The sequence below is a fragment of the Taeniopygia guttata genome, chromosome 2 (genome assembly GCF_048771995.1).
Source record: "Taeniopygia guttata chromosome 2, bTaeGut7.mat, whole genome shotgun sequence".
NCBI lineage: Eukaryota > Metazoa > Chordata > Aves > Passeriformes > Estrildidae > Taeniopygia > Taeniopygia guttata.
In genome coordinates, this window is record NC_133026.1 from 150,490,316 (window position 1) to 150,504,639 (window position 14,324).

A 14,324-nucleotide genomic window follows, 5' to 3' on the forward strand; every position below is an offset into this window, starting at 1 on the left:
AAAGACTGGAAATTCCATCACTTTGTGGTGATTAATATCCACAATATTTTTGCTGGGATTAATAGCCACACTTTGCCTCAAAAGAAACCAAAACAACCTTCCCAAAACCTCTTGGATAACGTGGGAGCCAGAAACTGAATCCACAAGACTTCACTTATTCCCAGCTCCCTGTGGAACCAGAAGACACCACATCCATAATTATACACTTACAGGGAACATGGGAGTTGTCCCAATCCCTGTGAGCATCCAGGACCTCCCAGACTTGGGAATATCCCTGTCCCATCCACCACCTGGAGGGAAAAAAACCCCACAGGAGTCCTGGAGCACACAGAGGAACAGCCCTGGAATAATTCCACAGCTTTCCAAACCTAGAGTTTTAAGAATATTCCAACGCATAAAGCTGCAAATCCTCTGCCTGGGATTGAAGCTCTCCAAGAAAAATCTTGAAGTACAAAAGGATTCAAATCCAGAAAGTCAATTTTAATCAAAGGGAGCAAATCCAAAATTCACTGAGGGAATTTTTTGAGGCAATCCAGGCTCTTCCTGAATTTCTCTGCAAAGGAGAAGGTGCCACACAGAGAAGCATCTGCCAGGAAATTGGATCCACTTTTGGAGGGGGGAATGAACTCCCTGCTCTCCCAAGGTCACTTCCAGCCCTATTCCTTTTTTTTTCTTCCATTCTCCAACCTTCTTCATTTGCCAATTTCCCAAAGCCTGGAGCAAAACCGCATTCCTGCTTTATTTTCTCATTCTTATCCAGTAAAAATCAAGGTAAGATTTTTTTTTTTCAGTGTGTGAACATTCCCTTCAATCAAGGAACTGGGATTCCAAACAAGCTGATATTACTGCCTCAGTTCAATTCCCAAGGTTAAAATGCCATGGCAATCCCAATTTGCTCCGTGTCTCCAGAGCTTTCTGTCTTTTCATGGAAACATGGAATGATTTGGGTTGGAAGAACTCAAAGATCATGGAATTCCACACCCCTGCCATGGGCAGGGACACCTTCCACTATCCCAGGCTGCTCCAAGCCCCATCCCAGCTGGCCATGGTCACTTCCAGGGATCCAGGAACAGCCACAGCTTCTCTGGGAATTCCATTCAGGGCCTTACCACCCTCCCAGGGAAGAATTCCTTTCCAATTTCCCATCTAACCCCGCCCATTGGATGACAGTGGGAAACCATTCCCTGCGTCCTGGCACTCCATTCCTCATCCAGGAAAATTCAACAACATCTCAACAGAGCTGTTTGAACACCAAATAATCCCAAATAACTGGAGACAAATCCCAGCTAGTTCTGATCCAAACCCCTCTCCCAGCTCCAGCAATTCCCACAGGGAATTTCATGGGGCCACGGGGAAAATGTGCCTCACATCCACCTGAAACAACCGAATCCCAGGTGGGGGAAGCCTTGTATCCATAAAAATATCCCTAGGGAACAGAAGAGCCACCAACATCCCAACAACATTCCAGACACTGAGCTCTGAGTTCTGCTCCAAGGTAGCAGGACATGGATGCAAATTCCCTGTTCCCAAACACGATGGATCCAGTATTCCACTATTACTGGTGTTTTATGCAAATTAGATCCAAAACTGGACACCACACTGGGTGTGAGCTGAGAGATTTGTGTATTCCTGCCTCTGCCAACCTCTTTCTTCTTGGAAAATCTTCCTGAAAATCCAGGGAAACCCCAGGAAAAGCGGGAAACATTTGGTTTTTGGTGGAGACGCCAAAAGGACCACACGGATATGGAGTCACACTTCTCCTCAGTGTTTGCTCCAAGACCAACAACACCTCCAGGAGGACTCAACAACACATTCCCAAAGCCAAGAACCCTTGGAATGCCTGTTCCTACCTTCCTTGGCGGCCACCTGTGTCCTGGTCGCCGGCATCCGGCAGAGCCGGTGCTTGGAAATCTGCACCAGGCCCCGGGACGAGGAGCGTTTCGCCGTCACCGAAGGTTTTCCCCGCGTGGAATTCTTCCTCCGGAGGTGGAAGCGGCTCTTCAGAGCTGTGGTGGGGGAGATGTTCTTCTTATCCGTGGGGGAACTGGGAAAAGGGAACGTCACACGGTTAGGAGGGAGCAGGGAAGTAGCCAAAACGCTCCTGGGTGTCCTTCAGGGCTCCAAAAGGAATCAAATCCCACCAGGATTCTCCTCTGGCTGAAGAGGGGGAGGAGAAGCTCTGAAAATTCCAAGGGAACGGGCAAATGTGAGGAATTCCTGGCAAGGAACAGATGGGGAATGAGGTGTTTGACAGCCAGACTTGCTCACTGCCTTCTGCTCAACAGATGTGAGAGATTGAATCATGGGATCATGGAATGGTTTAGGTTGGAAAGGATCTCTGAGATCGTCAAGTCCAAGCATTTCCCAGCAATGCCAAGGCCACCACTGACCACATCCCCGAGTTCCACATCCACAGGGATCTTAAATCCCTGCAGGGATGGGGATTCCCAGTGCCTGACCACCCTTTACACAAAGGAATGTTCCCAATATCCAAACTAAACCTCCCCTGGAGCAGTTTGAGGCTGTTTCCTCACACCCTGTCCATGAGAGATCCTGATCTTTCCTGACTTTACCCACCTGCCAGGGAATTTAGGGAGCCAGAAAGTTCCCCCTCAGCCTCCTTTTCTCCAGGCTGAGCTCTCCCAGCTCCCTCAGCAGTTCCTGGTGCTCCAGACCCTTCCCCAGCTCCATTCCCAACTCTGGACATGCTCCAGCTCCTCAATATCCTCCCTTCAGGATTTGAGCAGCCTCAGCAGTGCCCAGCACAGGGGGATGATCCCTTCCCTGGTTCTGCTGGAATTTACCAAGGTGTGGGAGGTCTCCCTGAACTCCCAAAAAAATCCCAAACATTCCCAACTTCTCCAGGCTGCTCCAGAGTGATTTTCCCGGCACAATCCACCCACTGATGGTTTTCCAGGCAAAGCAGGAGGGCAAGGCAAGGATGGGAAGCACTGAAGGGATGTGGGAAACAGAAGCAGGAATCAACACAACAACTGCGAGAATTTGGAATTAAATCAAGGAAATTGCAGCTTCCTTTGCTGAGTGAGAAAATGTCAGCGACCACAGGGATTCACAGGATCCAGCTCTGGATCACTCAGTATCAGGAGGACATGGAACTGCTGGAGTAAATCCAAAGGAGGCCATGGAGCTGCTCCCAGGATGGAGCCCCTCTGCTCTGGAAGCAGGCTGGGAGAGCTGGGAATGTCCAGCCTGGAGAAGAGAAGGATCCAGGGAGAGCTCAGAGCCTGAAGGGGCTCCGGGAGAGCTGGAGAGGGACTTGGGACAAGGGATGGAGGGACAGGACACAGGGAATGGCTTCCCACTGCCAGAGGGCACGGAGAGATGGGATATTGGGAAGGAATTATTCCCTGGGAGGGTGGTGAAGCCCTGGAATGGAATTCCCAGAGAAGCTGTGGCTGCCCCATCCCTGGAAGTGTCCAAGGCCAGGTTGGACAGGGCTTGGAGCAGCCTGGGATAGTGGAAGGTGTCCCTGTTCATAGCAAGGGTGTGGAATGCCACAATTTTTAAGGTCTTCCAACCCAAACCATCCCACTATTCCATAAAACCTCCAGCACACAAAACCCCCCCACGGGAATTTCCCCCCACAGCAAACCTGACGTGAAACCCAGGGGACACAAAACCCAAACCAACAACTTACCCCACATTCCCTTTCCTCTTGATGATTTTTGTTTGACTCTTCACTTTGTAACTGGACAGGGCAGCCTCTCCAAAGGATTTCATCCCACCGGGAACAACGGATGCCACGCACGGAGCTGGTGGGACAGAGACGGTTCGAGAGACGTTCAGGGCTGGAGCCTTCTTCTGGTCCTCGGATCTCCACTGGAATGCTGACTTGGAAGTGGAAGGCAAAGTCTGCAGGCTGGAGGCTTTCCACTTGTATTTACTGGGAGAAACCCCCAGCTTGGATTGCAATCCCAATTTCTTTATCTTCGTTCCCAAATCCGCCTTGGGGGAGATTTTAGCACCTTTGTCCGCTCCCCCAGCGCCCTTCTTGGAATTTTCGGCTCGAGGGCTCGCCCACCTCTTCACAATCCGAGAGCTTTTCCCAGGGTTTGCCACCCAGGTGTAGTTGTTTTTCCTGAATTTCTGACATTTGCTGGAGACGGGTGCTGAGGCAGCTTTTTGGAGAACGGGAGCTTTGGGAATTACGGGAAATCTGCTCTTCACCAGAGTCACCCCAGCCTGAGCAGGTCGAGAGAGCATCTCGGCGTTCCCAAAGAGTTTGGGATGTAGGGAAGCATCCCGGACTTCCTCACCGCTTGGCTGCCGTGGAGAGAGTGGTTCTGCCTTGATCCGTACCGAGTGCTGGGCTGGCTCCCGACCTGGAAATTCCAAAGGATTTTGTGGCTCCGACTTCAGCGCCACGGCGCTTTCACTGGTGCTTCCAGAGGCGGAAAAGGAGCTCCCGGCTCCGATGCCGGGCAGGCACACAGTCCTAGACGTGGAACTGAAGGAAATGGATAGGGAAAGTCTTCTCTCCTCTTCCTGGAGAAGAGATTTCTTGACATTCCCATCCGCCGAAGGAGCCACCGCCACTTCCCGCCTGGAAAACTCGCCGTAAGGACCCACGTTTTCCTGGCCAGCCCTTTGTGGCACCTGGATATCCACAACGATGTTCCCATCCGTGGTGAAATCCACGTGTCTCTCCGGGGACGATCCCGGTGCCTCAGGAGTCTGGCTGTCCCCAAGGCTCCCAAAACTTTGGGAAGTGCTGGAAGCACTTCCAGAGTCATAGCCCGATCCCGGCAGCCGGTTGTCCAGGGAGTATTTTTTCCTCCAGGAGTGAGTCTGGCTCGGGTGGAAATTCCTGGGAGGCTGCTGGGGGAACCTGGTGGAAAAGGCTCCTCTCCTGGTGTAGCCGGGCTGGCGGGGGTTGTTCCACCTGGGAGGAGCCGACGGCGCCGGACGTGGGACGTTCCCGTGCATATTCCTGTGGCTGTTTATGAGACCTGAGGGAGAGAAGACGGAGCATTAACTCCCTGATCCCGTGGGAATCTGACAGCAACACAGAGCTGCTCCTCCTGGCGCTGGAATTCCATCGTCGCTCGGGTTTGGGATGAGCCAGGGTGGAAGGAAAAGTCATGGAATCACAGCGTCCAGGAATGGTTTGGGTTGGAAAGGACCTTCAAGAACACCCGGTTCCACTTCCCTGCCAAATCCCTGCATTCCACAGGTTGCTCCAAGCCCCATCCAGCTCGGGCCTTGAACGCTCCCAGGGATCCAGGAGCAGCCACAGCTTCTCTGGGAATTTCATCCCAGCCCCTCAGCACCTTCACAGGGAAGAATTCCTTCCTAATATCCCAACTACCCCCACAACTGGCCTTGGAACGTCATTCCCTGTGTCCTGGCAGATCCTGAACTCCACCCTCCTTTCAGGGAATTTTAGGGAGCCAGAAGATTCCCCCTGAGCCTCCTTTTCTCCAGGATGAGTCCCGCATCTCCCTCAGCTGCTCCTGGTGCTCCAGACCCTTTCCAAGTTCCCTTCAAAGCAGCAACAAGGACACTCCAAGGCTTTGCCGTTGTGTCCCTCTGGAAGCCACCATCCCTGTTAATCCGGGAATTTCTGCCCTTGCCCAGCCTCAGCGTTTAGAAAAACCTGAAACCTGCGTTCCTGTGTTCCTGAAAACCTTTCCCATGAGTGATTCCCTAAGGAATTTGGAGCCTGGTGTTTCAGGCAGAGTTTTTTTCCTTCACCGGGGTCACGGTGCTGCCAGGAGAGCTGAGTCAGCACATTCCTCATGGAAAAGCAAGGATTGTTTTCCTCCCTCTCATCATTCCCGCACGTAGGAGCTCCTGGAGAGGCAATTCCCAAGCCCTGAGCGGAGGTTGTGGCCTCGCTAACCAGGAAAATTTACTTTGAAGGACAAAAAGAGAGGGGTTTGGTGCTAAAAGAAGCTCTGGTGCTTTCCAGAGCTTGGGAAGGGCACATGGATACACATCCCACCTCTGTGCTCCCAGCCCGGGGCTGTGGGACAGGGAAAAGCCCCTTCCCAAAGCCAGGAGAGTTCCAGATCCTGCCAAGAGTGGGAATTCCCTGGTGTGGGGATCCCAAAATCCCCCAGCACTCCATGGGCTCCGTTCCCTCCCTGCCTTGGCCCACTCGGATCTCCCGGCACAGCCGCTCCCATTCCCGATTTTCCCGATTTTCCCCCAATTCCCGCACCCTGGAGCGCTCGGATCTCCCAGCACAGCCTCTCCCATTCCCGATTTTCCCGATTTTTCCCCAATTCCCGCACCCTGGAGCGCTCGGATCTCCCGGCACAGCCGCTCCCATTCCCTATTTTCCCGATTTTTCCCCAATTCCCGCACCCTGGAGCACTCGGATCTCCCGGCACAGCCGCTCCCATTCCCGATTTTCCCGATTTTCCCCAATTCCCGCACTCTGGAGCGCTCGGATCTCCCGGCACAGCCGCTCCCATTCCCGATTTTCCCAATTTTCCCCAATTCCCGCACCCTGGAGCGCTCGGATCTCTCAGCACAGCCGCTCCCATTCCCGATTTTCCCGATTTTCCCCAATTCCCGCACCCTGGAGCGCTCGGATCTCCCGGCACAGCCGCTCCCATTCCCGATTTTCCCCATTTTTCCCCAATTCCCGCACCCTGGAGCGCTCGGATCTCCCGGCACAGCCGCTCCCATTCCCGATTTTCCCGATTTTTCCCCAATTCCCGCACCCTGGAGCGCTCGGATCTCTCAGCACAGCCGCTCCCATTCCCTATTTTCCCGATTTTTCCCCAATTCCCGCACCCTGGAGCGCTCGGATCTCTCGGCACAGCCGCTCCCGTTCCTCCATTCCCGCAGCGCTCCCTCACGGCCCCGCGGCGCCGTGACGTCATCAACCGGCGCCGCCAACGGACCCACGTGAGCGTTCCTGGTCAGTCACGTGACACCCGCGGCCGTTGCCTGGCAACGGGGCCGGGGCAGCGCGGCCTAAACTGGGCCTGAGCCTGGGACCGGGCCTAAGCCTGAGCCTGGGCCTAACCCAGCCTGGCCTGGCTGTCCCCAGCCTGGGATAGTCGCCCCGTTGTCCCCTGTTCCCCTCTCAGCCTGGTCCAGCTGTCACCAGACCCTTCCCTCTGTTCCCATCTTAGTCTGGACCAGCTGTCCCTAACCCCTGTCCTCAGCCTGGGCCACTGTGGTTCTTCTCGTCTCCAGCCTCTGTTCCTTCCACAGCCTCATCTGGCCATCTCTTGTCCTCATTCCAGCCTGTCCCAGTTGTCCCCATTTCTCCTGTCCCCATCCCAGTGTGGTCCAGTTGTCCCCCTTCCTCTTATCCCCATCCCAGCCTGGCCCAGTTGTTCCCATTTCTCCTGTCCCCATCCCTGCTTGGTTCTTCCAGCTGTCCCCATTTCTCCTGTCCCCATCCCAGCCTGTCCCAGTTGTCCCCATTTCTCCTGTCCCCATCCCACCCTGGCCCAGTTGTCCCCATTTCTCCTGTCCCCATCCCACCCTGGCCCAGTTGTTTCCATTTCTTCTGTCCCCATCCCTGCCTGGTTCTTCCAGCTGTCCTCACCCACAAACTGAGCCAAAAAAATGGAATTATTCACAGTTCTGGAACCTTGGTTGTTTCTCCACCTCTCCCTGGTCCATTGGTTCCATGTTCAGCTGGGTTGGGGTTTGGGTGATATTTTATCCCAAGTTTCTTCTTCCCTCCTTTCTCCACATCTGCAGCTCCCGAGGCTTCACTAAGGCTGAAATTACCGAGATGTGTGAAACACAATTTATCTACTTGGAAACTGGAAATCTTGGAGCCAGGCTGGGAGAGCTGGGAATGTCCAGACTGGAGAAGGCTCCAGGGAGAGCTCAGAGCCCCTCCCAGTGCCTGAAGGGGCTCCAGGAGAGCTGGAGAGGGACTTGGGGAGATTTCCCTGCTGATCCAAAGGACAATCTCCAGCAAGGAAACATTCATTCCACCCATCAGCCTCGTGATTCCTTATTTCCCACATTTTGGCTGTCATTTTTAAAATGTTTTGCAGGAAAACCGGTCCCAAAATTTCCTATTTACTGTAGAAGCGAAGAAAATCCTTGAGGAGCTGGTTTTCCAAATAATTTTGGAGCTGGTTTTCCAAATAATTTCGTTCTTCCCCAAGGGAATAAAACCCATAAACAAAGAGCAACTGAGCCCCAAGTGTGCAAAGCAGCTAAAATTCCAGCCTAAAATTATCCAGGGAACAAAAAGCCGAGCCAAGGAGCTGGAGCAACACGACACCAGGATGGAACATTTGGAAAAGCAACCCATTATCAACCTCAAATCCTTTAAAACAGACACTGTCCCTTGGGATATTTCACTTCCCAATGCAGCCAGGGAGTTCTGCCTGTCCCAGCTCTGATCAAATCACATTTCTGGGATGAGCCCACGATTTCTCTGCTTGGAAAGGGAGATTTAGTAAATTATTTTTGGTGTTTTGTGGCATTTTTAAGTGGAATATGGGAAGAACCAGATTATTGGGATAAAATATTTTGAGAGAAAAGGCTTCAAAATGCAAAGAATTTAGGGAGTCTGACCCTAAAACTGCTAAAAAATACCCCAAACCCTCTCTTTTTCCCAAGTCTTGCACACATGGGAACAGGCTGGGAACCAGGCAGGCAGGAATGACAGATCTCCTCCCTTTGGGCGGCCTCAGGTCGGCTTCAACCGATCCCAAATCCCACCCAGAGTTTCATAATGGCTTTAAACTGACAGGAATTGGCACTTGTGCCAAAAAAAATCCTCCTCCACTCCCAGCTGCTCCTTCCCTCCCTCGTGCTGGCACAGGGAGTCGAGTGCTTTGCATAAATGAGCTCAGAACGAGCTGCTCTGAATTGAAATTAATTCAGCACACGTGGAGGAAAAGCTCATTTTTAACCCAGGGAAGCCGTGGATCCACCACTCCCACAAAACCCAACCTAGGGAAAAGGCGAACTCAAAGCTGTTTTACCAATTTACACCAGAATTTGTAAGGAGAAAATGAAAAGTTTGGAGGATCTTGGACCACTTGGGGTCATTCTCGGATGTTTTCCATCGGGAGAGCTTTGGGATGGGGGTTTTCCAGGGATGGAGAAGCAGCACTTTAAGCATGAATTGGATCTTCTCCAGGGAATTGAGGGGAGCATCCTGCCTCGGGACAAGCAGCTGGCAGAAATCTCCCCTGGGATTTCTGCAGAGGGCAAAGGACAGACGAGGATGTTAAAATGTTAAAATATTAATATAAACCTTTCTTTTTCTTCTGGCTTTCCAGCCCATTCCTGTCACAAGCAACATATCCAAAAAGAATTCATGGCACTTTCAATTCACAGCACTAAGTTTCTATGACACTTTGGGAGTCTAATTTAATTTTTTTTAAAAGAGGTTAAAAAAAAAAATTTAAAAAAAAAAAAGGCAAGTGCAGGATTTTGAGTGTGAGTAAACATCCCAGGGAAGGGAACACATGGAAAAGGAATTAAATTCTCACATTCAGCCCAAAAATAAATCCTTTCAATGTCCTGAAACATCACCCCAGTGCAGATCCAGTGACAACTGTGCCAGAGGATCCCTGGATCCTGAAACACCCAGCACTGCCAGGGATCCATTTGCAGGAACAGCACGTGTGGGACCTCACGGAATCATGGAATGGTTTGGATTGGAAAGGACCTTCAAAGTCATGGAATTCCACCCCCCACCTGGGCAGGGACACTTTCCACTATCCCAGGTTGCTCCAAGACTTGTCCAACCTGGCCTGCAACACTTCCAGGGATGGGGCAGCCACAGCTTCTCTGGAATGTCTTCCAGCACTTGTGAGCCTCTGGGATTGTTGTGTCAAGATTTCAGGGAGATGCCTTACTTAAAGTGTAAAAAAAAAATGGGAGAGAACCCAGGAGGAAGTGGAAAATCAAGAGAGTGAAGGCTTAAAACCTGTGTAGTTCCAAGGTCAGTGGCTGTTCTCTGCATCCTTTTCCCGAAGGATTGGGAAGAGTCTGGAGGTGAGTGACCCATTCCCTCCTGTGCCAGCACCATCCATGGCATAGACCCATGGGATGAGTCCTGGCTGCAAGACTTTTCCTTTTTTTCCTTTTTTTCCTTTTTTTCCTTTTTTTCCTTTTTTTCCTTTTTCCCCTTTTTTTCCTTTTTTCCCTTTTCCTTTTCCTTTTCCTTTTCCTTTTCCTTTTCCTTCTCCTTCTCCTTCTCCTTCTCCTTCTCCTTCTCCTTCTCCTTCTCCTTCTCCTTCTCCTTCTCCTCCTTCTCTTCCTTCTCTTCCTCCCTGTCCTTCTCCTTTTTATTTCTCCTTCTCATTTTTCTCTCCTTCTCTTCCTCCCCACCCTCCTTTTCCTTCTCTTTTTCTTTGTCTCTTTCTCCTTCCCCTTCTCCCCTTTTTTCTTCTCAACATTTCCAGGGATGGGACATCCACAACTTCCCTGAGCAGCCTGAACCAGCATCTCACCATCCTCATAGTGAAAAATCCATTCTTTTTCTCCAATCTAAACCTCTCCCCTTTCTGTTTAAATCCAACACCACTCATCCTGTCACTCCAAGCCCTACTAAAAACCCTTCCTCCCATTCCTACAGAAATCCATGGACACAGCCCCAGCTCCAAGAGGAACAGAGCAATTATTTACCACTGAAGAAATTTGCTTCTTCTCCAAAATGTTTCTCCTATTTTAACTCCAATGAGGAAAAAAAAAAAAAAAAAAAGTGTTTCCCAAGGGCAAACAAACTCTCAACTCACATTTTTTTGCTGATAACAGCAAGACTCCAGAGCAGGGCTCAAGGGAAAGAGATTTCTTCTGTGTTAGTTGGAAAACACAGAGGAAAATGTCAGGAATGGGAGAAGAAAAGGCTGCAGGATCTTAAAGGAAAAGCTGCTGTCATTTATCAAGTGGGTGCTGGTTTTTTGTTCGGTCTGGTTTTTGGGGACGTTTCTTGCCTCCGGTGGCACTGCCAGGGCAGGAGCTGCACACAGAGCTGAATTCACGTTTTTGGGAAAGGGAGAAACCAGAGGGATGATCTCTGTGCTTCCACATCATTGTCATTCCCAGTAGGAATTATTTTCCAAGGTATTTCAAGCGGGGACAGAGAGCAAATCCTCTTCTTTCTCTTCTGTGTTCACCCACTGAATTCAGGATGGCTCATTTGGCAATTCCGTGGAGACAGAAGGCCCAACCATGGATCAAAAACCTCAGCTACGAATCATTTAACCCAAAAGTGTCCTAAATCCTCTGGTACTCTGGGAATGGGATCGTGGGGGCTGTGACATCCCACAGCAAAATGAGTTTCCTTTACAGGACCCAGCTCTGGGGTCCAGTATCAGGAGGATGTGGAGATGCTGGAGCAAATCCAGAGGAAGCCATGGAGATGCTCCAAAGGATGGAGCCAGGCTGGGAGAGCTGGGAATGTCCAGCCTGGAGAAGGGAAGGATCCAGGGAGAGCTCAGAGCCCTTCCAGTGCCTGAAGGGGCTCCAGGAGAGCTGGAGAGGGACTTGGGACAAGGGATGGAGGGACAGGACACAGGGAATGGCTTCCCACTGCCAGAGGGCAGGGATAGATGGGATATTGGGAAGGAATTCCTCCCTGTGAGGGTGATGAGGTGCTGGGGTGGAATTCCCAGAGAAGCTGTGGCTGCCCCATCCCTGGAAGTGTCCAAGGCCAGGCTGGACAGGGCTTGGAGCAGTTTGGGATAGTGGAAGTTGTCCCTGCCCATGGCATGGGGTGGAACTGGATGAATTTGAGGGTCCCTTCCAACCCAGACCATTCCACGATTCTGACATGACTCCACCATATCCTGGCAATGGAAACGTGGCTTTTCCCTTGCCAGTTCCAAGGGATAGAATCAATCCACCAGGAAACCGTGGCAGAATTCCCAAAAATATTTGTTCATGTGAAAACATCCATATTGATCCAGCTTCAGCTGTGAAGGGGAGAGGACTTTGCTCCCCGACCGCTCGGGCCTTGGACTTTCCTTGCTTGGAAAGGTTGAGAAAGAAATCCATACACTGCCAGTTGTAAATATTTGGATTGGGAATATGGTTTGGATGGTCAGCATTGTCCAGCAGAGCTCTTCCAGGAGTGTGTGGCCATCCAGGGATCTGGTTCTATCCCAATTTAAAGCTGCCCTTGCAAAATTCCCACCTTGCAGGACCTGTTGCTCCAGTGTTCCTGTCAAAAAAAAAAAAAAAAAATAAAATTTGCAAATCCTTTTGGTCTCAGGAAATTTCACAAAAGCACCAAAGAGAGGGGAAACAAACTTCCTGACAATCTGAGCCGTGGCTTTTGCTGGAAAAGCTGAGGGGAAAGCGGCATCAGACGCTCCTTTGCAAGCCCTGGATGAGAGGGAAGGATGTTCAGGAAGAAAGGGGTGAATTTTTGAGACCTTTTTGGTTTTGTTTTGTTTTTATTTTTTCACTTGATTCCTCTCCCAGCTGGATCTCTGGAGTTCTGTGAGCAGCACCACTCAGCAAAACAGAGGTCGATGCACATCCAAAAGTCATGGAGGGAATTCAACTCGCTTGATTCCTCCTGGGACCAATTTCTCCTGACATTTCACCCACTGAAGCTCCCTGTGTGTTGGTGGGGCACCTTTTGATGGAGCTTGGCACATCCATGGCTTTTCTTTGTCCTCCCAACAGCTCCACGATGTCCCAGTGCTTCCCCTGACCTGCGCAGATGAATCACATCCAGTTTTTTGAGAAGATCCATGAATTTTGGGTGCTCAGCAGCACCAGTTTGGGGGCACACCACTATTCCTGGGGGCCACATGGAGACTCCAGCTCCTCTGCCCCTTCCAGCCTCCGTAGGGGGCTTTGCTCTGGAACTCCTTTCTTCAAGCTTTGCTCTAGAGAGGCTAAAATTAAACCAGTGATTCCACTGCTGACTGAAAACAGAGCATTCCTTCTCCACCCACGTGTTTTGGATGGACATCAGAAGCCAAACCCCGGCTGCTCAGCCCCATGTGGAAAAACAATCTTCTATTCTGATCCTCCATCCACTGCAGCTCGCTCCGGTCGGGATGTTCAGTTCCCAGCCCGGCGCTCAGGAGGCTCTGAAATGGGATTTGCCTGGAAATGGAAAACATAAACACAAGCAGCCACTATCTCTGCAGCTTATTGCCCTGAACAAAAGCTTATTCTGCTCCAGAGGAGGGCGGGGGAAACAGAAGTTAATTCATGGATAAAGCAAGGAAAATAAAATCCCTTCACGGTCTCCTTTCCACCCTGTTTGTCCCCAGATTCTTTAGGGAAAGTGGGGATTTGCAGGCAGCCAGTGGAAAGATGGAGATCTCTCTTTTCTCTGCAACTCCAACCCTCATGAGGGTAAAATCCTAAATATCCCAGTCCTCTCTGAGCCACTGCCAGGTGGTGCAAACCTGCTCCACGGCCATCCAGCCCCACTGGAGTCATGGAATCACAAAACAATTTGTATTGAAAGGGATTTTTGAAGGGCATCCAGTTCCAAACCCCTGCCGCAGGCAAGGACACCTTCCACTATCCCAGGTTGCTCCAAGCCTCATCCAACCTGGACTGGGATAATTCCAGGGATGGGGCAGCCACAGCTTCTCTGGGAATTACATTCCAGCACCTCATCACCCTCAAAGGGTGGAATTCCTTCCCAATATCCCATCTGTCCCTGCCCTCTAGCAGTGGGAAGCCATTCCCTGTGTCCTGTCCCTCCATCCCTCATCCCAAGTCCCTCTCCAGTTCTCCTGGAGCCCCTTTAGACACTGGAAGGGCTCTGGGCTCTCCCTGGATCCTTCCCTTCTCCAGGTTGGACATTCCCAGCTCTCCCAGCCTGGCTCCAGAGCAGAGGGGCTCCAGCCCTTGGAGCATCCCCATGGCCTCATCTGGATTTGTTCCAGCAGTTCCACATCCTCCTGCTCTTGGACCCCAGAGCTGGAGGAAGCTCTACAGGTGGGATCTCACCTGAGCAGGGCAGAGGAGCGGAATTCCCTCTTTTCCTCCTGCCCACACTGTGGGATGAGCCTGGAACATGGATCTCTGGATTCCTGAACCTCCATCTCTGGGATCCCCAAGTTCTTGAGCGTCCATCACTGGATCAGTGTAGCATCCTTCACTAGGATCCCAAATATTCCCCACACCAACACCACAAAATCCCCTCCCGGTCCAAATTCCCAAAGCCTGGAGCCAGGAAGAAATCCTCTGCCTACCCTGCATGCCCCTGGTCCCCCACCCTCTGCCTCCCCCAAATCCCTGCACAATTCCCAGAGCACCAGCTGCTCTTTTCCCACCCAAAATCCACCAAAGGGACACAACAGGGGCAGCTGATTTCCTTTAACCCATTCCTTCCACCCCCCCCCCAAAAAAAAAAAAAAAAAAATTCCACCCAGCTGCTGGGATAC

At 51.3% G+C, this 14,324-nt stretch overlaps 1 protein-coding gene across 3 annotated transcripts in view; it reads right to left on the minus strand.

The window, feature by feature from the left end:
* Nucleotides 1-6,878, minus strand: part of ZC3H3 (zinc finger CCCH-type containing 3) — a 127,161-nt gene extending 120,283 nt beyond the window's left edge. The window contains exons 1-3 of one of the 3 annotated variants that reach the window (XM_030266804.4): nucleotides 6,766-6,878; nucleotides 3,659-4,970; nucleotides 1,851-2,044 (exon numbers count right to left, since the gene is read on the minus strand). In XM_030266804.4, coding sequence (XP_030122664.4) covers nucleotides 1,851-2,044; nucleotides 3,659-4,970; nucleotides 6,766-6,811 — 1,552 coding nt within the window. In that variant the 5' untranslated portion in view covers nucleotides 6,812-6,878. Of the gene's footprint in view, nucleotides 1-1,850; nucleotides 2,045-3,658; nucleotides 4,971-6,184; nucleotides 6,616-6,765 lie in introns of those variants that run through there. The other 2 variants (XM_072925085.1, XM_072925086.1) reach the window with 2 other exon arrangements.
* Nucleotides 6,879-14,324: the final 7,446 nt, after the last annotated feature.